The sequence below is a fragment of the Amaranthus tricolor genome, chromosome 5 (genome assembly GCF_026212465.1).
Source record: "Amaranthus tricolor cultivar Red isolate AtriRed21 chromosome 5, ASM2621246v1, whole genome shotgun sequence".
NCBI lineage: Eukaryota > Viridiplantae > Streptophyta > Magnoliopsida > Caryophyllales > Amaranthaceae > Amaranthus > Amaranthus tricolor.
In genome coordinates this window covers 24,852,429-24,877,030 of record NC_080051.1, presented here as the reverse complement: position 1 = coordinate 24,877,030, position 24,602 = coordinate 24,852,429, and the positions used below count along the sequence as shown (strand labels likewise).

At 33.4% G+C, this 24,602-nt stretch overlaps 3 protein-coding genes across 3 annotated transcripts; 2 read left to right on the top strand and 1 right to left on the bottom strand.

Annotated features, from left to right (window-relative positions):
* Nucleotides 1-1,241: 1,241 nt before the first annotated feature.
* On the top strand, nt 1,242-5,596 carry LOC130813029 (peptidyl-prolyl cis-trans isomerase FKBP62-like). Its single transcript, XM_057678709.1, has 12 exons — nt 1,242-1,669; nt 1,763-1,849; nt 2,456-2,716; nt 2,805-2,879; nt 2,960-3,040; nt 3,119-3,313; nt 3,395-3,487; nt 3,578-3,753; nt 3,845-3,967; nt 4,072-4,218; nt 4,314-4,441; nt 5,187-5,596. Exons 1-12 carry the CDS (start codon nt 1,483-1,485, stop codon nt 5,284-5,286), a joined length of 1,653 nt encoding a protein of 550 aa, XP_057534692.1. The 5' UTR covers nt 1,242-1,482; the 3' UTR covers nt 5,287-5,596.
* A 497-nt stretch (nt 5,597-6,093) lies between these two features.
* Nucleotides 6,094-12,008, bottom strand: LOC130813028 (probable xyloglucan glycosyltransferase 6). Its single transcript, XM_057678708.1, has 5 exons — nt 11,047-12,008; nt 8,407-8,715; nt 7,840-8,130; nt 7,644-7,757; nt 6,094-7,556 (listed from the first exon to the last, which is right to left on the bottom strand). Exons 1-5 carry the CDS (start codon nt 11,803-11,805, stop codon nt 6,918-6,920), a joined length of 2,112 nt encoding a protein of 703 aa, XP_057534691.1. The 5' UTR covers nt 11,806-12,008; the 3' UTR covers nt 6,094-6,917.
* Nucleotides 12,009-13,601: 1,593 nt separating this feature from the next.
* Nucleotides 13,602-22,385, top strand: LOC130813027 (uncharacterized). Its single transcript, XM_057678707.1, has 7 exons — nt 13,602-13,725; nt 13,831-13,903; nt 14,632-14,728; nt 17,683-17,876; nt 18,114-18,198; nt 20,965-21,030; nt 21,119-22,385. The coding sequence occupies exons 3-7, from the start codon at nt 14,645-14,647 to the stop codon at nt 21,209-21,211; spliced, it is 522 nt and encodes a 173-aa protein (XP_057534690.1). The 5' UTR covers nt 13,602-13,725; nt 13,831-13,903; nt 14,632-14,644; the 3' UTR covers nt 21,212-22,385.
* Nucleotides 22,386-24,602: the final 2,217 nt, after the last annotated feature.

The window sequence follows — 24,602 nt, the reverse complement described above, 5'->3', positions numbered from 1 at the left end:
AACAAAAAATTAAGTTTACATTTTATTTTAATTTAACTTGATCATAATCATGAATAGTTGTTTTTGGCAGAATTTATGATATTTTTGTTTGTGATGATTGATGAGTGTCCAATGTATTTTAATGAGATGGAATCCCGAGATCATCTTTTGTTGATGTGCCCCTTCAGCAAGGATTGGTTTCGACTGGTGCTATGGGTTCGTTCAACATCTACCAGTACCAGATCTTTCAGAGGATGAAGATTATACTAAAAGAAAGCCGTGAGTGCTATGTGCTATGGGATTTTAGTGTTCCTACACCTGCTGGCCTGCTGCTAGTGCTAGTGCTAGTGCTAGTGTGCTACCATCTTAGGTTTCCTTGTGTTCTTTTGCCACTTTGTATTTGTGCCCAATGTTTTCTGTTATCCATTTTTTGGGCTTGCTAATGATCCATTTTAGATGGTTTGCTTCCTCCTTATTAGCTTGTATCAACATTTTCTTCCTAGTTTAATATAATTTACATTTTACCCAAAAAGAAAATTTGCGGCTATAATTTAAAAAAACACAACGTAACAATTGCTTTTAATAAAAGATTCGTTTTAAATAAATAGACGGACAAATTAAGTAGAATTGTAGAAAGGTGGTTTAGAGATCAAATTGTTATTATTTCGTGATTTTTTTGAATTAATCTAATTCACAACTACAGATGGGCTAGGGTTCAAAATCCTACTCATGTTCTGTTGGTCCTTATCCTATTTTAAGGGTAAGAGTCTAAATTTTTTAGATCCAAAAGATTCAAGTTCGTGTTTAATAGAATACTTAAAACTTAGGAGTCTAAGTCATGAAAATTTAAGAATCCTAATTATTCAAAGTTAGGATTAAATTTTAGAACTTAAAATTTGCTTAAGAATGAAGTTTTTTAAGAGTCTAGGTTTGAATGTGAGTATATTTTTCTAGACCTTCAAAATTAGGAACTAAGTTGAAACCAACTTTATGAGGTTTGATTACGTGTCGGATTTAAAACCGTCATGAACCTTTATATTGAGAGTGTTCAAAATTGAATATTCGATCATTCCGGATCCGAAACTCCATTTTTTTGAATAGAAAAAATGATGATTTGATTTTGGTTTGAAAAAAAATTATACGAATACGATACGGAGTTTTCATATAACGGATAACACTCTTACTTTATTTGGTCTTCCCTATAATCACAGCTGTAGATGAATTGGAGATGCGCGCTAATCGCTCTTTACTCATTACTCTAGAACCATCTGTGCCTTTTCTACATGAAAACAACCATCTTTTTTGCACCTGTTATTCTAGAAGTCTCTAGTACCCTAATTTTCTGCCTCTTTAAAAAGTAAACCCATCACTAAAAAACCCTTCACTCCTTTCATTTGGCTGACCTATCTTGTAACTACTACCTTTTGTCCTCCAGACCTCTCCGCCACTGTCTTTCTCTCTCTAGATTATTCTGCTTCAAATTATCGCTCAAGAAAGTTCAAAATGGAAGACGATTTCGATATGCCAGCAGCTGAACAGATGATGAACGACGAGGAAATGGACTTTGGAGATGCTGCTTCAGTCATGAAAGTTGGTGAAGAAAAGGAGATCGGTAAAGAAGGATTGAAAAAGAAGCTTCTTAAAGAAGGCGAAGGATGGGATACTCCTGACAATGGCGATGAAGTTGAAGGTTTTCTTTTGGCAGTTGATTCTGAACTATTTAATTTTCGATTTTGTCTTCTATTGATTATGTTTTTCTGATTGAAATTTGGATTATTTACAGTGCATTACACGGGAACATTGTTGGATGGAACCAAGTTCGATTCCAGTCGTGATCGAGGAACTCCTTTCAAGTTTAGTCTTGGCCAAGGTTTTTATCTGTTTTTATACACATTTTTTCCCTTTTTTGCTGTTGTCATTGTTGATTTGAAAGTTGTGTATGTAATTCCGGTGATTTAATCAAGTAGAATTGATTTATAGGTTAGGTTTGATATATTTTTTGTGAAGTTCGTATACCGATCTCGTTACAGTTTGCGGTGCCGTTATTCTCATTGAGATGATAGGTTCTAAAAATTTGTTTTTGAGTTAAACTAGTGTACTTGTCAATCTTGTTATGGTTGTTAGATTAAGAACATTGGAGAAATATTCCGTAATATGTTAGCGCCAAATCTTTACAAGACCTTAATAGATTGCTGAATCTATCTTTTTTGTTTGTAGATTCATCCAAGAATTAAAAAAAATGTCAAAAGGGTATGATTATGTGAGTGTGTGATAAAGTAATTTTGTTGATTAGTTTGTACAATTTGGGACCAGCAGATAGATTCTGCTCAATGTAGAGTTTTAGAGCTAAGAAGTTCAGTTAAAGCAAGAATAAAAAAACTCTTGGAACCATTTCTAAGTGGTGCTGTTATTAAGTAGTCTCTCACACGCTGCTCTTTTTACTTGCAATGATGTGTGTGTATCACAACTGTGACAGGTCAAGTGATCAAGGGATGGGACATTGGTATTAAGACGATGAAGAAGGGGGAAAATGCTATTTTGACTATTCCTCCCGAGCTGGCCTACGGTGAAAGTGGTTCACCTCCTACTATCCCACCCAATGCAACTCTGCAATTTGATGTGGAGCTGCTATCTTGGATCAGTGTGAAGGATATTTGCAAGGATGGTGGCATCTTCAAGAAGATCCTAAGAGAAGGAGAGAAGTGGGAAAATCCTAAGGATGCAGATGAGGTGTTTGGTATGCCTCTCATCTCGCTAAATTGTTTTATCTAAGTTGCAGTTGCGTAGTCAAGAGTACTGATTCAGCTACTTGTCTATGTTTGTAGTGAGATATGAAGTTCACCTGGAAGATGGAACATTGGTTGCAAAATCTGATGGCGTGGAGTTCACTGTTAGTGAAGGTCTGTGTTATGAATTTGTGTTGTGTCTTATAAGTTGGTCTTGCGACAAGGATGTTGATGATTCTTATTTTCTCGAACAGGTCATTTCTGTCCTGCATTGTCGACGGCTGTGAAGACTATGAAGAAGGGAGAGAAGGTGCTTCTATCTGTAAAACCACAATGTAAGCTTTATATTTATAAGTAGATTACATCTGGGTACTTCTATTCTTTTTTATTCATTAGTTGTCTGTGTTTTGTAGATGGGTTTGGAGAGCAGGGTAAGCCTACATCTGGTAATGAAGGTGCTGTTCCTCCCAATGCTACTCTACAAATTACTCTTGAGCTGGTATCGTGGAAGACTGTTGCAAATGTTACAGATGACAAAAAGGTTGTCAAAAAGATATTAAATGAAGGAGAAGGATATGACCGTCCTAACGAGGGAGCTGTTGTAAAATGTAAGGATAGTCTCTAATGTTACAATAAAGATGGCCTCTTGCTGTGAATTGTCTGGTAACGGGAGTTTAATTTCTTGGCAGTGAAATTAATTGGTAAGCTACAAGATGGCACTGTGTTTATTAGAAAGGGTCATGAAGATGGGGATGAATTATTTGAATTTAAGACAGATGAAGGTACATCCATTTCTCTGTTTGGTTTGTACTATTTGATGGCTCTTTAGATTTTCCCTTTACAATGTTCATGACTCCACAACATCTGAGCAGAACAAGTTATTGAGGGGCTTGATCGAGCTGTATTGACAATGAAGAAAGGTGAGGTGGCTCTTTTGATCATTGCTCCAGAGTATGCTTTTGGCTCACTGGAAACCAAGCAGGATTTGGCTGTGGTTCCTCCCAGCTCTACAGTATACTATGAAGTAGAACTGGTTTCATTTGAGAAGGTTGGTTAGATTCCGTTACAGAGTGTTCTACTCATGACGGCTAATTTGGAACTTTATTCCATTCTCATACCATTTCAAATTGTTGCTTCAGGAAAAGGAATCATGGGATATGAATACTGAAGAGAAGATTGAGGCAGCTGGGAAGAAAAAGGAAGAAGGAAATGCATTGTTTAAAGCTGGCAATTATGTAAGAGCATCAAAGAGATATGAAAAGGTAAAGCTTCTAAAAAGAAGAAAAAATTTATCGATAATTTTTAAGTTCTAATATTCTGATGATGGTGCAAGGAATTTTTAGTTTGATTTCTTGTTTTCTTGCAGGCTGTCAAATTTGTTGAGTATGATACATCTTTCAGTGATGATGAGAAGAAGCAATCCAAGGCTTTAAAGATAACTTGCAATTTGAATAACGCAGCCTGTAAGCTGAAGTTGAAAGACTATAAGCAAGCAGAGAAACTCTGCACTAAGGTAATATACCTGATGATGCTATTTTGAAAATTCTTTGAATTTGACACGGAGCATTAGTGAGGTTGAGAAGTCTAATTTCGATGTGCGAAATTTAGGTCTTGGAATTGGACAGTATGAATGTTAAAGCGCTCTACAGAAGAGCCCAGGCATACGGAAACCTCGCGGATCTTGAGTTGGCAGAGTTTGACATCAAGAAGGCATTGGAACTTGATCCTGATAACAGGTAAATTGAAATTTAATGCAATCTGATAATATGATTGTGGTCTGTTTTGTTAGCTGCTCTGGTCATTTGTGGGATGGTTTTCAGATTGCCATAGCCCCTGATCATTCAGGATATCATTAATTTTGAAATGTGAACACTCTTCCCAAGCTTCCCAATTTGCTCCATCATTTTTTTTGTGTGAGCCATTTTTAGTATGACGGACAGAGTTATTACTTTAGTGATAGTGATGTTAGTTCAGAGATGCTAAATTAGATGTCAAATCCGTGTGGACTTTAGCCCAAAGTAGATTATAAACTACGGGTGGCCATGTTGGATTCACATGTATATTGAGGGTCCTTCTAGCATAATAGTTAAGGTCCAAAGGACTGCTTTATGTGGTCATTAGGGTGAGGAAGGAGTATTGAGTGCATATGTTAAGTCCTAACACGTGAAAATAAGAGATTGATAAACATATAAAGTGTTCCAACTACAAATAACTATCATTCATTTGGGAATGAGCTCGGCTGGTGGGCCAACAAATCTGATAGTTAAGATTTGCAAAATGATTGGTGAATTTTTTAAATTTTGGTTGAATGGAAAACCAAGTCGGAAATTTGGATGGGAATGGAAGGTTGAAGAAATGGCTTTTTCCCTCTTTAAAAAGAAAATGTCTGCAAATTAATGAAAATAAACTTTCCATCATAGTTTTCAAGTATACTACTATAATTGAATGTTGCTTAAATAATTGCTGTGCTGTCTGTTGCAGGGATGTGAAACTAGAATACAAAAGGTTGAAGGAAAAGATGAAAGAATACAATAAGAGGGACGCTCAGTTTTATGGAAAAATGTTCTCCAAGCTAGGTTAACTAGTAATGTAAGTGGGAAACTTGTTGCTTTGATTTGCAATCGTACTTGGTGAAGCCTTTGTTGTCGTCCTGATCTATTAAAACATTGCTGGTTCTTCGGAAAAAGCTAAGCTGTATTAATGAACAACGGCAAGGCGAGGAATGCAACACAATTATTAATTAACTATATTTAAGTAACGAATAGGAGGTCTTGTGGTTTTACAATGAGTTTCTTTTTCATCTTGATTGTAGAACTCGTAGAGCTTTGAATTCTGAAAGCTGATATTGTGGTTTTGTGTCGCATTTGAAATGGATTGACGCTTTTACACTATTTTTGTTTAATTTCCACTGTTTTTTACTACTCGGCCAACTTTGGCATAAAGATTTATTGTACTTTAGCGTTGCATTAGGACCCCTAATTTGGCTGTGAACATTGACCACAGTGAGACGTGAGTACACTCCTTTTCTCATAAATTTGCAATTTGCAATAATTTAAAATACTGCAAATATCAAAACAGTTAAAAAATTCAACATTGATTAAGCTAATTATATTAGTACTGCTTTTCTGGTTACAATAAGTTGCTATACTTTTTTGTTTTTACAATATCCAATATATTATCTTAATAATTAATATCTATTATATATAATAGAAAATTATAAAAAAACTAATATTATAAAAATATATTTTGAGATGAATCAAAAAAAAATTTTCACCTTACTACTTTTATGTTATTTCTTATACATAATGTAGCAACTAATTCCAACTAAAGGCAGTATTTTGTAAACTAACGCAAATACACAAAGTATCAAACTCAAAATCAAGTTCAATGTAACATGAATAATTTGATTCAAAGATGTTTTTTTGTGACGGTATACAAGGAAGCAAGAGTTTTTCCAGAGACTTCAGTGTTACACCGTTACCATACCTATCCATATCAACTTACACGAATATTGACTCTATATTTATAATGGAGTTGGAGAACGATACATGCGTTTGTCGACCCTTACAATTATTGTGCCTCAAATGGCTACATAAGAAAAAATAATAGAAATAAATGTTCTATGACTTAGTGTACAATGAAAACGCGAACATTAATATCTCAATCTGAAGTTTAATTTTCTTAATTCGTATCTAAAAGATGAGCAAGGATAAAACATACTGACCTAAACAAATGTCACTACAATTAAATTGATTACAAAAAGAGCAAATTTTTACTGACCTAAAACAATAAATCACTAAAAGAATGGTTCTGACAATTAAACATATTCACCAGGAGTCATCTTATCTTGACACCAGTGATTCACAGTGTAAGTGTGTAACTTTGCCACAAACAATGCAAAGCATACCGGGTTTCCCCCTTTACTAGAGTCTGCCGAAGACCCAGCCAGGGTATGTCGTACTAAATATTTGTGCAACTCGGCAACTGTATAGTGTCTTCACGAATAAATAGATACAGATGTAGGCTGATAAGCATGCAATGCCAATAGGGAATAAATAGCTAAACTTCTTACCAATTATGCTTGGTCACAAAAGCTTCCAATATTTGTACTCCTGGTAAAAGAGATCTAGGCATTGTTTTGGCATGGACCAAGTTCTTTGGCTCAGATCTCCATGACGAGTCGTTACTGCCCAGGAAAGGTAAAAGAAGAGTTTAACTTACCTGCTCTCCAATCAAATCGAGACCAACAATCAGGAAAGTAATTCCTTGAAATAACAGGAAGTAAAAGTGAATTCCTTGAGCAGATAACAAGCTTCTAACGGAGGCAGTCAACAAAATAAATGCAAGGGTAAGTTCCTTTCTGTACAAACGATTTCTTTTTGTTTTCCCATTCTTTTTGCTCATGTTCAGCTTGTTCAATTCTTCGAGGCCAGAGTCGGAAGAGGACCTTTGTAAAGTGGATGTGTCCACCATGACTTCAGATTCCTTTTCAGACAAACCAAGTAGATCAGCTTCAGATGACCTCCCAGATTTTTTGGTTACTACCCACTCATAGGAACCTTTAAATCGAAATAGCCCAGTGATCATGGCATTGAATTTGGTAACTGACATTGTGTTCTCAAATAACAGATAAGGCACTATAAATGGGAATGATTGTGGGGCTGGAAGGATGCTCAACAGAGACATGAAGCCGGGAACATAACAGACTACCCAAGCTGGTAAATGAGCTTCAGGGAGAAACATGGTCAACGGAAGAATGATGCAGAAAAGAGTGAAAGAATAGAAGGGTAGAATGAGCTTCCGAAGCAAAAAGAAAAGAAAAATTATATTAAATTTCTTCGTCCAACTCACCTGAAAGGTAAAAGACAACAGCAAAGAAAGAGTGCATTAGCTAGACAAGAAAAGGTCCACTAATAATAATAATGATGTCTTGCATACCTTAGAACGGATTATTTCCATGAAGCACATACGAAATAGTTGCATTGGACCAGAATGCCATCGATGTTGCTGTTTCTTGTATGCTTCATAAGATTCTGGCAGCTCACAAAGGCACTACAAAAACATACATACTTACAACAAGCATACTACATAGTTTCACCAGATTAACAAACTCGGTATGCCAGCATATACCAACCTTCACATCATTAAGAAAGATGAATTTCCATCCACAAAGATGAGCACGGACAGCAACATCCATGTCTTCAACAGTTGTTCTTTCAGACCAGCCGCCACATTCCTCTAGTGCCTTGATTCGCCAAACACCAGCTGTACCATTAAAACCAAAGAAGTTGATGAAAACCCCATTGACTTGCTGCTCAACCTCAAAGTGAAAGGACAAATTAATATTCTGCAATCTTGTCAGCAAATTCTCATCCTTGTTCACGAAAGCCCACCTTGCTTGGACTAATCCAAGATCATCATTTCCCTATAAGATGGAGGAAGAAAGAGGACATATTTAAATACAATCATGAGTCGCAAAAGCTTCTTCTTTAATGCATAATCTAATACACCAGTACAACATGATACAATATAGTCCACCAGCCTATTCAGTAATCTGAATATTCTGCCAACTGATAACCCCTTGTATCAGAAGGCCCATAGGCTAGTCATTCTTACATAACTCAAAAATCTCAGCTCTCTAACATAAGTTATCTTCAAAATTCAAGCAAAACAGAAATTTCATGAATACATAGTAGAGTACCTTAAAATATGGAATAGTTTTCTTAAGAAAATCTGGTGACGGTTGGAAATCAGCATCAAATATCGCAACAAACTCATAATTTTTGACATAGTCACAATGCATTGCTGATTTTAGATTTCCTGCCTTGTAACCTGTCCGGATAAGACGGTGTCTATACAAAATGCGCACACCCCTCTGTTGCCACTTTTGAACTTCTGCTTTTATAAGCTGTTGAACATCAGGATCATCAGAATCATCCAAAACTTGCACAAGCATTCTTTCCCTTGGCCAGTTTTGAGCACATACTGCTCCAATGGAGTGTTGATAGACCTGTTCAAAGTTCACACAATCTGTTTAGCAATAAAAAATCATTAATGGGATATAGTAAAATGGCTCGATTTTGTGCACTTTTTACATGTGTGAAGTTGGATAACAAACAACCACTTCGATTTAACGACGTTAAGGTTGTGTTGTGTACATCCAACCCCTCCAAACAGCCTAGGTAGGAGCCACAGTATGCCATTTGAGTAATGGGATGTTGTAAAAAAAATTATAATCACATTATAATTATCCAACTATGGGAAGATATGCAAGTTACATCACCAAAGTGCAAGACAATAACAAATTTATCTTTAAGACGAGCATATGATACTCATTTAGCCTTGCAACTAATACGCAGAAAGCATACAGGATACAACACAGATCACGTACAAGAGGAAAGATAGAACGACAAGAAAAAAAGTTGTAAAGAGAGCTGAGTTGTTCAAGTGAGGATATAGAGACAAAACTCAGAATGTCAGAGATGATTGGTCTTTCTTGCTTCCATATAAGTATTTCAAATGCCAAGAAAGAAAAAGAAGTTACAAAAAAATGTAATGACGCAATCTTACAGAAGTTCATTAAAGGCTTACAATTTTAAAGTGAAAAATACAAAATCATGATTCTTTACATGTGAATTCACTCAAGGTAACTTATGATAACTTATTTTCTTAAAACTTATGATAACTTATTCACTCAAGTTAACTTCACTACTTCCCAACGTGCTTATCTCGAGGTTCACCATGAAGCAGCTAATAACACTAACTCGTTGTGACATGTCTATGTGTGTACACATCATGGTGTACATTAAACTATGGATTGCACTAGCATAAGGTACTATGTATGCCTAATTTTGTGCTGAACTTAGATATTATATCACAACAATAATAACAACAATGTCAGAGCCTTACTTCTAGAAGATTATTTATCAAAGAGACTAAAATGTTGAGCTTATGGAGTCACTAATGACTTATCATCTTTCATCCTAAACCTTTCAACAACCACATATATTTTCATCCCAAATCTAATAATAATTTGCCATTTGAGCTCTCTTTTCTAATCTACATGCCTAATATTTTCTTAGGAGCATACAAATCTTTTGTCACAAGTTCTTTAAGAAATTGAAACTTAGGCCTACCTGTCTCCACCTTGCTCTAAGAAGCAATAAACATGTCATCTTTATACAAAAGAAGATAAATATAATTACCTTCGTGAAGCTTACAAATATTAGCACAATTATAATCACTCTTGAAGAATCCTTGTTTTGTCATTCAATAATTCTCGTAGTAAGTAGTGCTAAATTTCAAGTTACTTGGTACTCTTAGAAGTCCAAATAATTTGAAACTTTAATAGAAGAGCGAGTATGTCTTAATTTACTTTGTTAATACTGTCTTTTTTGAAAACGAAGCTATCTGCTTTCCTCGTGTCTGATTGGACAAGAACAATCTTCAAGTCACACATAGTTAGCCAAATAGTTGAAGTCTCATCACCTAAAAAGAATTAAATCTCCCATTTGTTTGCAGGAATTCTCTAGCATACTCCAAAAAAAAAAATAAAAAAAAAAATTGACTAAGTTAGGCACTATTCCATCTCATTCATTCTGCCTCTTTCTTTAGTCAAACTACGAAGAGTCATAATCATTTAGTTTTTTTAATACTCAGCTTGTCTCTTTGACAGGCACACTGCACACTGGAGACCAGTATATGGATACTGGTAAACAAATCAAGATCCAAACACTTTAAGGTTAAAATTGTGTGCTTTCAAGAAAGGAAGGGGGCCAAAAGCCTAGAACTAATAATCTGTAATGAACCTGATTCAAAAGATCAAGTTGAAATCGAAAGGTGTCAGGAAATATCAACTCTTAAGGTTGATGCATTTATTGATGATATTATATTCAACATTTTCTTTATGAAGCGGAGAGCCTGAGCAATGGAAAATTGAATAGTTCATTGACCAACATAGTAGTTGCTTCCTAAAGTTATTTAAGCAAAAATACTATTAAAACTGCCTTTTCACTTTCTAAAACAGAAAAGGTTAGGTTTGCAGTAGCAAGCTCTTCAAATCGTAGACACGTAGATTGAACCTTCAATAACTAAGGCAAGTTCTTCTCAATTTCAAAGTTTACAATAGAAAACCCTCGGTCCTTGATCAAAAAATCATCTTCAAACTTATTCTCAACTCACAGGTTCGAACATTTACTAGAAAAATTGTACATATTCCACAACATTTGAAAGCAAAAACTAATGAGAAGAATACTTACATTTCTCTAATATACCATAAATCTAAAAACTTAGAATTACAGTCACAAAAAAAGTAGGGGGTATGAAACCTACATCATCTTACCTCCCTTTCATTGCACATAGGAATCTGCACCAAAACCATAGGAAAATCCTCGATATTATGATCTTCAGACTTAGAAGAATACTCCATAACTGCGACCGGCTTAATCCGTCTAAGTTTGATCCAAAAACACCCTAACATCAACACCGCACGGTCCACCGATTGCACCAGAAACAAAATGATACAGATATTTGACAAACTCTGCAATGGCGGAGCTAAATATTCCGCTCTAAGTCTCAGCCAGCTAGCATAAACAAGCTCAACAAAACCTAAAACCTCTGCTTTATGCAAGGATGGAGGGCTAAAATGCCAACCTTTGAAGTACGCAATTAGCTCAAAGCACAGTAAAACTAACACCAAAGCTAACAAAACTTTGATCAACCGATAAAACCTAGATTCGGGAGAAGGATGACGAGGTAATGGTGGAGAATTCGCAATTCGGCGATTCGCAGTACGAAGAAGAGAGATAAAAAAGGTGAAAAAAGAGAAGAGATAATGGATAAAATGCTGCAATTTCAAAAAACAAAAGAAGGAGAGTTGTCGAACACTACGAGTGCGATTTCGAGGATCCTTTCGATTAAGAGGAGAAGAGATAGATTCAGATGTAGAGATCTCCACAGAGACAAAATTAGGGTTTTCGACATTGGAGGTAGAGGTAGAGGAGGAAGAAGAAAAAGTCATTGAAGGAGGATTGAAATTGTGAATCTCTTGTTGCTGTTTGTTCCACCATTGTTGGAACTCGTAGTTTGGAGGTCGAGGCATGGAGGATAGAGAAAAACAAGGTTTGCTTCAATGGCGGGGGAGATCCAGATTTGATTTGTTTCTTTTTTTTATTTTTTTATTTTGGGGTTTTGTTTGTTCATTTGTGTTATGTCTTAGATCGAAAATGTGACAAAAAAAATTAGGCACGAAAAACCCAATTAATCCGAGAAAATGAATTGATTCGAATTGATTTGTTTATTAAATACTTTTTTTATATGTTATTTCAATTTTAGTGTTGAATTTTGATTACGATTTTTCATTGATTTATTAAAAAAATATATTAATATAAGATCTTGTTAGATTTATCTCAATATATACTTTTTAAATATCAACTTTTTAAATTTTTAAAAACTCATAACTAAAATTATTTGATTTTAAAGTTTGCATATGATCGCCAAAAAAAATAAATGGGAAGAACATCTGAAAACAGAGAGAGTAAATTAGAATAAGGATAAAATTTTAAATTTTAAATAAATCGTTATAATTTATTAAATTATGTAATTATATGAGATAATTTTGAATCGAATTAATTCTGAATAACATAAACTTGATTTATTAAACTTGATTATATTTTCACAAGAGTAAATGCAAAATAAACAAATCACAAACTAAAATTTTAAATTGTGACCTACAAATAAGATATAGTCAATGTTAAAAGAACATGAAATAAAAAAATTCTAAACAAATTAAGTGGTTAAAATTAAATTTACTTGATAAACAACAAATCACATCGTAATGATTTTTGATTCAATTAAGTAAACAAGTTATGTTGTGTTTGGATCAAACAAATTTGAGTAGTAAACTAGTACGGGAGTTGCGAAGAGGGGTCTCGTTCTATCCCTTATGTCTTAGTGATCCGAACTTGGAAGGATTATTTTGTTGTTATTTTTCTTTTAGAATCAACTTTGTGGGGTTATTTAATACACATACATTTACTAATTGTACTAATTATCATTATTTTATTAATGGTGTCCACAATCCACTAATACTATATAGAATTCTAAGATTTTTTTAAAAATTTATATTATGTAACTTTTTAAAATTACACTTTTTATTCTTTTCTTGACAAATGTAATATTTGTATTTTTTTTATTTTACTTCTTTTACCATTTGTTTACTAACATTTTAACAATAATAACAATTATAAAAAAATGTCTCATTACTGATTTCTCTCTGGTCGTTTCACTATCAATAGCCTCACTACCTTTAATTCAACAACGATACTTAGTTTGGGCGAAGGGGGTGTTGTTCTCCGTACTTGTTTTTTCATACATTGATTTATAATAACGCTTTAAAAATCGTATAATAATAGTTGTAATCATGAAAAAGCTAACTTTTTTATAACTAAAATGTTTAAAGATCAAACTTTTATCCGTTCTATTTTTTAACCAAAGTTTAAATTTGTGTCTCTTAATATTCACCCAATTTTCGTCATTGCCCACCTTGATCTCCCTTATTCTCTATCCCTCTCAAACTATGATGAGTGAATATTAACCGTATTTAGTATTGTTGTTTCAACTTAATGAACTTATATTAAGTTAAGGATTTACTAGGTATTATCATGATTATTTGTTTTTGGATTTTTGATTTTCATAGTCATTAGATAAATGTCATATAGAGAATAAGAAACCAATTTATAAAGAACACAGTAACTTTATAAACTGACAATTAAAAGTGAAAATCATTATTTCTTCATCAACTTTATTATTTAATAACATAATATTTGAACTTTTTAAAAAATTTAACTTTCTTAATATACGAGAATATATTATGTGAAAATATCAAATAGGAACCGAAAGATTAATATGTAGCCAAATTTAAATTAGTTTCACGATAGACAACCATCTTTCTTAATTGAAAAATTGTGTAATTAGTATGGGTCTACATACTCGTGACTCGTGAGCGACTCAACTTCTCTGGGTAAGTATTTTATTTTTGAATGTCTTTATTTATTTATTTATTTTTTTTTAGTTTGCAATTCGAAAATCTAATAACTTCGATTTGGAATTTCTGTTCAATTCTCAGAATAGCCGTCTTGAATTTCCTTCAGGCACCAACTCAACTTGCTGTTGAACCCAAATCCTGCGCTGACTTGCAGGTAACTAACTACTCAATCCCACCTCTGATTTTCCTTCTTTTACCCATCAAGATTCAATTTTTCCAATTGGGTTTTTGTTTCTTATAGCAATTTCTGTTGTAATGTAATCTAGGATGAACTTTTGATCCTAATTTATCCGACCTCTGTGTATTTTACTCTTGATTTTGTAAAACTTTTTTGTGTATTGTATTGTACAGATGAATAAGATCAAACTAAGAGGGATATTATATTATTATATGTCACAAAATTCTTGAATTAATTTCTTGTATTCGTTGGTCATTTTTTGATCCATGACTTGTCAAATACCATACCCTTTTTGGTTTTGTCAATATTCACATGTATTTAAACACCCTTGATTTGATGAATGCATTAACCTTGCCTATGGTGTACTTTAGGACAATTGTTTTCATTTTTAGGTCATTGACTGCAACCTACTTGTATATTTTGATAAGGGTATGGTCTACCCTCATGTAGCCCTCTGCAGACCTTGATGTTAGCTCTTATTAGTGGGATATACGGTGTATGTTAATAATGTAGGCTCGGACAATTGTTTTCATTTCCAGGTCATTGACCGCAACCTACTTGTATATTTTGATAAGGGCACGGTCTTCCATCTTTTAGCCCTCTGCAGACCCTGATCCTAGCTCTTAGCTGGGGGATACACCGTTTGTGATAATGATGTGATATAGTAACGTTCTTGGTGGGTAATATTTTTGATTTGTGTTTAGGCTTTAAAGAGACATGGCTAATCAGGGTGCTAAAAAGAGAAAGGAAGAGAATGCACGTCATATGTCAAAGCTTCTTCGCATCATAATTGGGTGTAATGTAAGTTCCGATATATATTTACTTTTCCATTTTTGAAAATTGTCTATCTAGTTCGTCATGTTGTGATTAGAGGCAATCCCAAATTTGTTACTAGGTGATGTATGTTAGTCTCTAATGAATTTCAAAATTCACCATTCATTGGCTTATGGGTTATAAAGCACAAAACTAAGCTTACATTTTGTGCTTTCTCCCTTTCTTATGTTTTATATTAGCATATGGTCATTGGATTATTATATCAACAGGCGGGTTTCATTGTTGTTTCGAGTGCAAGATGCATATATTCGTCCCTTTCTCACCTTGCCCTAAGTTGTAGGTTTTTACTAGGGTTGTTTCTGATTTTTATCCAAAATCTTTAAAATTTCTAGCTATGTGAAGGTAGTTTACTTTTACAAAGTACACTTGTAATTAAAGTACTATCCTCCAAATCATCGCCTTTGCCTCATATAACTAATACACAAAATAAAGAGAATTGTGACAGAAAATTCGACGATAATACTGATCCTTAGAAAGTCAAGTAAACTATGTGTTGGTCATTTTGAGTTGCAAAATTTTGACTTTTTCGTACCAACCTTTCGCCAACCAAAATTAATGCTTACCCAGCTAGCCGTCTTCTAAAGTGCTCCAACTTATAAAATCTAGAAAACACTAATTACATGAAGAGGCTAGGTGTGAATTTTCTCACTTGGGAATAGTTTCTAAAATTTCAATTGTAGTAGATGAAATAGAATATCTAACAATATTATATAAAGAGCTTATAACCCCGTTTTGTTGGGAAAATGGCTTTGACATTGTTGTCGTATATAAAGAGCCTATGAGGATTTTTATTTTGTGTTGAAGTTATGATTAATAAAAAAAAGTAAATATGATTGTTTTACTTTTTGATTGGCAAAAAGATGTCATGTTCCCTCTTTTTTCAATTTATGTTGAAGGTCACCTTTACTTACATAGGATCTAGATTCTTCAATAGAAAAATTTTTCATGGCTTCTTGTAGTTTGGATTGACTATCGGCTATTGTGGCTATTGCATTCTTTCAAAGAATCACGATTTTGAGTTAATTTTTCTTCTAAGGCAGCGACTTCAGTCTGAATTTGCGTGGGCAACAACTCTTTGCGCTCTCAATTTGTTGTAGATTTGTTGGGTTACCCATTAATTATAAAAATGTGGTCTTGATACCATATGATATAGACATACCCTACTAAATCAAGAAAACAACACTAAAGAGCAAAAGAACAATTATGGACATTCTTGTATTTCTAACCAAGAACCTAACTAATTCAAAGGCAAGATCCTACTAGTTATTCTCTAATTGCTTACAAAATATTCAATATGTTGACTCATCACTACTAACATCTTTGTTCTTCCTCCTGGACAGGAAAGACTCATCTGCCCTTACTATTCCCAACCCAACCTTGTTACGGCTTGTGTATGTAATAAGGGACTTCTTGCTTCTTGTAGGTTGCTGCATAATAGTTTGTCCAGCTTACTTTGCACCATTTCCTGTTGTGGCAATGGTTCCACTCAATTTCTTTTAATCTCATCAACAAACTTAATCTCTCACTACATCTTATCCACAAATTTTTCCACCCATTTATGTTTTGTCTTTTACAAATTAATTAGTATTACACCTAATAAAAAGAGGTGCTATCTTATGGGGGAAGAGCGAGTAGTTATTATGGATTATAAGTGTGCTATACCTTTCTAAGTGTGCAGAGTCATTCTCTCTTCTACATTGAAGACTGAGAGGTTGAAAATAAAGTTGGACAAATTCTTGTGTAATCTTAGATATTTAGATTCTAATACTGAGTCTTTTGGAAAATAATCATTTTCATACTGAATAGCAAATATGTTCTCTTTGTCAAGGATTACAGAAATGTCACCTTTGATTCCATGTTTCAAATGAATATTTTAGTTTGAAGCTTAAATACAATCAAAGGAGATATTTTCAAACAATTTCATTGAGTCATGACTTATGAGACATACTTAAATATCAGGAACAAATTTTACATTATTTGTAGTCCAGACATGCAATAATGATAAAATAAGCAATATAAAGATTGTAAAATTTATACTGATGAATACTAGTATACTTTTAGTTGAGTGTTGGTTTTAGTTTGTGAAGCACGAATATGGAATTCTGTTTTTTTTTTCACATTATGTTGAATTTATCACTATAAAGAAGCCTCATCCTCATGATGATCTTGTTTCAAGACGTCTCTTAGGCCATGCAACATTGCAAAGTAGCAACATTTACCTGTCTATAAAGACCTTTTGTATCATATACTAGATAGTATTGTTTTCCCTTATAGAATAATAGAACACTTGTAGGTTATTCTTAGAAATACGATTAATAATTTGATCAACAACACAAAATCTTTCCAATGAGGTAGACCCTATTGTTTTATTTCATGAATTTTATTTGATTCTATTTACGAGAAGCTCAAGGGAAAGCTTTTTTTCAGTTGTTTCCCCTTAAAGCCATGAAGCTCTAGATTTCCATTTAATGTTCAAGCAACAAAAGATGCTTTCTTGATCAACCTCACAGCAAGTTCATGATTCATACATAGCACAATCGATATAAATCACCGTTTAGCTATGATATTAAACTCACTCTCTTGAACTTTGTCTTAAGCTTAAGTATCAACTCATCAGCAAGGGTGAACAATTGATGGTTGAATGCGCATTGTTGTGTAATCTTGCAATAATTATATTGTGCTTTTTGTGCTCTTTAGAGTCTAGAGTAGATCCGTACCAATCTAGTGCTTAGCTTCTAGCCATCATCTTCTCCTATAATTTCCCTTCTATCCTTATTCAATTGGATTGGATCAATTATACCTTGCTCTTTGAGGGAGCTTTGTCTTTTACTTTTGTAATTTTGTTCATCCATGTAGCCCTTTAAAGTTTTTCTGTTAAGGTTTCAATGTCATATACTGACAATTACAGTTCTCTTTACCAGGTTGCCTACATCTTGGTGAGAATGATTTTTTATCATTCTTCTTTCACATGGAAGCACTGGATTGGTCTGATATTAACAAGTTTGGCTTATGCAATTCCCTACAAACAACTTGCTAGTATGGCTAAACCAAGTTATGCTGATGATGGCGAGCTTATTGATGGTGGATTTGATATGAGTACTGGAGGAGTTTGTGGGTATGACTATAGTATTACTTCATTTCTCAATTGGTCTTTTCTCTCTCCCCTCCCTCCAAAAAAGAATCCTGCACGTGTTTGCAATCTGACAATATCCATTGTATTCTGTATAATATCTGGATAAGGTTCTTATATGTGATTTTTTTGATGGGTTTCAATTTTTAACTTCTTTGGATCAGAACCTAGGTCCAAATTTTGAAAGGGACTTTTCACAAAATGGGTGACTATGCATTGCAGGTATTTGCATGACATAATCTATATCACAAGCTTTGTACAGATTGCTTCACTCATCTCTGACAAATTTTGGTATACGTACTTGGTGGTAAGTCCTATTGCTATAATTTCTTGTTGAGATGCGTCCTTTAAGTACTTCCCTTATATGTTTGAGTTTCGAAGGGTAGAGATGGATAAGTCTCTCGTTCTCGTGTATTTCATGTTTGAAAGAACTGTCCAGGCTTCATGTTTTCTTTATCTCCTATTTATTGAATCATGAACTGAAAGGAATTAATTTTGGTTCTTTTGTGATGTGAATGTATATTCGTGGTCTGCCGAATAGCTGAAATCATTGGTGTAACTTTGTTAAAGTCACAGTCGCCTTTGTTACTTGTTCATGTTTACTCCGTCTTTGCACATGCACAAACCATCTTAAACGAGACTCTTTCGTCTTTTCCTCAATATATGCAACTCCTAGATTCTTTCTTATATCTTCGTTTCAAATTCTATCCCTTAAGGTATGCCCACTTATCCATCGAAACATTTGTATTTCTGCTACTCTCATCTTTCTAAAAGTCTAACATTTTGATCCGTATAGTTGCGTTGGTGAAATGGTCGTTCGACATATATTCTAGTAGCCACTCTCAAATTCCACCCACACTTAGTTTTTTGGATCACATCTTGTTGGATGTCTTCACTATTTTAAAATATTGACCCAAGGTGTTTTAAGCATCCACTTGGAACGATTTCTTCCTCTATTTGCTTTATAGTGCCTCTTGTTATCTTGTTTGTGCTTAAGTTACAATCCATAACAATTTTACACCACAAAGACTACTAGCACAAACATCATCATTTAGACTTAAGAGCTTCACTAATAAAAAGTAACATAGATCTGGAAGTATATGGACAATACTATTTGGATAAGTTTTAAGGTTCAAAATTCAATCAACTTCATCTTGGACAGATGGGGTTGATATCTACACGAATAGGAAAAACAAATTTCTCTTCAAATATGCACAATCGCGTAAAACGTTTCACAAAATTTCTTACTCCTACTTTTAGCTGAAAACCTGTTCATGTCTCAACTCCTTGTTCATAACAAGTCTATGTATGGGTAACGATGAACTATTTGAGTTGAATTCGTTGGTCGTGGTAACATAATTCTAGTGGAGTCCTTACTATGGAGCGACAGAGGTGGTCTCTTTTAACTTTTGATGCTCTTTCCTCTTCCATTGCATTAGGCTCCTCTACTCTTATTTTTGCTTCCTCATTCAGAGGGAGCTCATAGGTGGTTTGGACATGGGCCCGATGCTTAATAGATGCGGACTTTACCAGTGCCTTAGCACGCTTCACTTGACTCCGTTGAAGCATTTGAGACTGTTGCTCTACTCAAATTACATTCGAGCTTTTCATCATCTTGAAATGAATGTAAACCTGACACCCATTAGCTTTTGTGGAGTTGGAATGGCTAACGTAGAACAACTCCTTCCCTTGTTTTAGTTAGAAATGCTTAGAATGGAGATGCATTCTGACAGAACCATTGAGGGGTCTTGATGGATGATGGGTTTAACTTGTGAGTTCTGACAGTCCCTCAACATTTCCTTAGTATCCAAGGCCGAACATTGAGCTTCATTACCATTTTTACTTTCAACTTTGTCTTCTTGTTTTGGAGTTTGGGTAGAAGGATCGATTCCCTGTCCATTACTTTAGAATCCTTAACATTGACGATCTGATACCAAGACTCTATTAACAACCTCACCTTTAGAGAATGATTCCCAAGAAACAAACAATCAAGAAGGTTTAGCTCCTTCATGCTCTCCTTGTTTGGCTCTTGAAGGTGGGTTGATGGTGGACAGACAAGCTTAACACAAGTGATTGACTGCTTTCTCTGAAGAAAATTAAATTGTGGTGCATATCAAACGGTTTGATGTATTGTTCTCGTTGGTTGTAAAGAAGTAGGATCAAAGTAATCTCCTTTATCCGTTCTTACTTCTTACTTCTTACTTCTTAGCCTTCTTATGTTTGCGTCCATTTGAAGTTCATCCGCGGCTTTATAATTTTTAAATCTCCAATGCTTATTCCTTGGAGAATAATAAGCACACATAGACAATTGAGATATTACAATGTACATAATCCCAAGGGACAGAATGCCATAATAATATTAAAAGATATTGTGCACTAGTTCAAGAATATTCGTTGTTCTTACTGCGCTTGGAAATGTTATTCTAGTGATCTTTGTTGACATCGTAGTCCAAAATATCAGTTGCATAATTGCATTATAAAGGTTGAGGCTATCATGATTGCAAAATAGGCCGCGATAAATACAAAACCATTCTGTGCTGGCGCCAAATATCGGCTAAGATGATGAGAAATCTTTTAAACAGGCCGAAAACACAATTTTTTTACACATTCTTGATGCGAGTAAAATCAGTTCAGTATATGCCTTGGACTTGCCACATACGAAGTATTTATTTGTAAATGTTGGGGGATCGGCATAAAAAATACTGACACGACAAGGAAATACATGTATGATGAATGAAAACCAAGAATAAGACCTTTCTACAAGAATCTTCAACCCGGAGACTTGAACAAATTACCATGAACATCTTTGTTAACCCAGAAAACTTTATCAATTTCCAGCTATTTGAGCATGCACATGTTGACTTTCATTGACTTTTTCCTTACGCTATAAGTAAACTAAATTAATGTCAATGAATGCTCAATACATGCATTTTCCAAAACTCTGTCCAAAAAAATCTAGTCTATGGAAACTCCTGAATCGATTGATGTAGTAGGCGCATACATACCAAATTTGATAGAGATATGATTCTGTTCGTTTATTCTTTTCTAATCTTCATTCTGTATGTGTTTTTAGATACCAGGATTTGCAGCCTATAAAGCTTCTGGCTTCATTAAAGGCTTCCTGTCACATGATTCTGAGGTACCGTCCCTTCCATGTACTTTCCATCGTCAAGTGTGCTTGTCTAGAAGTTCTATCAACAATTTTTGCTGTGTAAACTTATTTGTAGGGCATGGAGGAGGATGAAAAGACTCGCAAGAAAAGGGAAAAAATGGAAAGAAAAGCTTCAAGACCCAAATTTGCCAAAATGCGAACTAGATAGGTCACTTTAGGTACAAGTTTCAGCCGAGTTTGTGCTATACTCCCGTGTTGGATACCGGTTCGGGTAGAAACAAAGGTTTCAATTGAGGTCTGTATTTTAGTCATGACTTTAGATTCTTTTAACCTTTCATTTAGGATTAATTTGGTTATATATTTTCCTTGTTTTTGTTGAGTCTCTCATTCTATGAGGCTGAGGAAATTTAAAGATTTTTGGCTCCATAATCCGGTGATTACCAAATTATACTTTGCACGCTGTACTTGTACACTCATATACGAGGCCTTTTAATTGGGGGTTCTATGCGGTTGGACACTCTGAACTAAATGCTCTAATGCAAATAAAAGAGGAAAACGTGTAGCTTGGAAATGAAGAAACGTTGATAGTTGTACTCTATTATCCTGTAGTTTGTAGTTTGAAAACATGCCAAAGTTAGGTAAAATAAACTTGATAGATTCTACCCCACTTTCATTTTGTGCTGCAGATGAAATGTGCCTTAACACAAGACTAGAAGCTACCAGGTTGTTGTTTTGGAGCTGTCTAAAATTAACCCGATTAATTAAAATTATCGAAATGATTTGAAATAACCCATATATTTATGAACTAAACCAAATTGTCAAGGTATGTACATACACACTGAACCAAAATCGATGTCGTTTTTGAAACTTACCCAAACGCCTGTGCGTATGCTTTTTAGGTTGTATATTGTATGTTGAAAAGGACACAAGTTAAGAATGAAATAAAGTAGAGGATTGATCATAGTGGGGTATTACTCGTATGATATATTTTTGCAAGATATACAATTCACCTGTGATGTTTCATCATATTTGCATATCAACTACTCTTGTGAGACACTGTCTCTCAAAGAGATGACTTTAAAATCAAAATAAGAAGTTTATATTCTTATTTTCTCTTTAATTTATATTAATTAGCTTATTTAACCAATATGTCTAATACATCTCTCGGAGAAACTGTTTCTTGAGAAAAGGAAAATTACCCTAGAGATAAATTTACACATGATTCAATTATTAAATCCATAAAACTAGCTTATATGACCATCCCACGTTAATAAAGTAAGAGATAGTTATTTAATATATAAGAGAAGGCTAAGGGGTCACTTCCCTTATACATAGAACAAGATAGAAATCTAGTAGGCTTGTAAAGTGGACTCTCCTGCGGACAAATGGATCATACTTTTACTTGATTCTATGCTATTCAGTTTAGCAAGACAATTAGGAATTTACTTTAATAGAAGATTTGCTAAGCGCCCTCAAGCCGAGGGTCTCACTGCCATAACCTTCTTATTTTTTTTTGATAAAAGTATAGTTTCTTGTAATCTAATCCTCCTCAAATTCTGATTATAGCTTATACGAGCGAGATATATCAATTATGATGATTCAGAAGATTTTGCTAAGCACCCTCGTGCACAAAATATTTTACATTCGTTCCGTATATGGGTATTGAACAACACCAAAACAATTTTCCCATCCCATGAAAAAGGAGAGATGCTATATATTGATGCATATAAGTGAAATCCAACTATAAATCAAAGCTCATAATAGTAGATGCACGATGATTGGATTAATGTCCTACAATTTACAAAGATATTAGTCCTATGACTATCATGTGTGAATGAACGTAGGGTCATTCCCTGTGCCCTATGACAATTTGATCTATCTTTGCGGAAACTTAAAGCCTTATCTTCTTCAAATTTCCGTCACTTGATATATTACTCTGTCCCTAAGAAATTGCTACACTATTTATTTTACTTCGTTCCTTTAATTTTACAATACTTTTATTTTAGGTGGTGCTTTTATTTATTTTTTTAATTCTTATTCACACATTTTCTCTTCTTTCTAATCATATTCATACAATTTAGTAATTTTACCAATTTTTTTAATACTTAATCAATTATTATGTAGTAACTAGTAATGGTTAAGACATTTGCAACTTTGATTATTCATGCATTCATACAACGAACGCTCTTGTGTGAGCTTGAGTTTTCTATTTGAAATTAACACTTTACCTAACAACTAGCTAGGATATCATCGATTAATTTCTTATTCTAAAGAGATATCATTAAAAAAAAAGGACGAAATAGCTACGTTCGCATAGTGACCAAAAAAAGTCATCGCCGATAACTTAGCATTACCCATCGACCAAATGACAACAAAAAAATTATACATTGCTAATAGTGACGACTGATAACCTTATGGTGATCGTAATTGCCTTAGTGACGAACTGACAATAGTAAGAAAAATATTATGTCGCTAAAACGTTAAACACCAATTCATTGATATATATATATATATACATATATATATATATATATACATATATATATATATATATACATATATATGTATACATATACATATACATATATACATATATATATACATATATACATATATATATACATATATACATACATATATACATATATATATATATATATATACATATATATGTATATATATATATATGTATATATATATATATATATATATATATATACATTATATACATACATATATATATATATACATATACATACATATATATATATATATATACATATATACATATATACATACATATATACATATATATATACATATATACATATATACATATATACATATATACATATATATATATATACATATATATATATATATATATATACATATATATATATATATATATACACGCGCGCGCGTATTTGAGTATATAGATACCCGCTTGGATATGGACAAACTGAATTAAATAGCTATAACTTTTTTGCTCACGTTCGTTTGACGTGTATAATGTGTTGGTAGAAGTCTTTTAAATTAAAATCTAGCTTTCAAGACCATTAGTCTTGTTAATTTGAGTTATGTATGAAAAGTTATCATCAAAACTAATGACATTACTCTTCCTTCAATAATAACAATAATAAGTTAGTTTTACATTCGAAGATTTTAACTTATTATTGAAGCATAATTCCAAAAAGCACAAGGAATCACCTTTAAAATAGAAAAATAAATTGTTTCATTTAAAAAAAGAAAAATCTCACTTTTCTAACAATAAATTGAGTATTTTGTATGTTTCATTTTGTTGATTTTATTGACTTTTTCATATTTTTCAAGTATAATTCGAGTTTTAACATTTATAAATATATTTTACAAATAAACTAATAAAATTATACATTTTAATTATTATATCGAAATAAATTTAATAAGATCTAACATGAATATACCTTTAAATTTTAATATCTTTAAAAAAACATTTTCAAAATTTTTTTTTCTTGAACAAAATGTTCTAAACGTAACTTTTAAAATGAAATGGATGGGGTGTAATTTCCTATAAGAGAAGATAAAAGAGTTGGTTTAATAGAAGGGAACCAACAACCAAT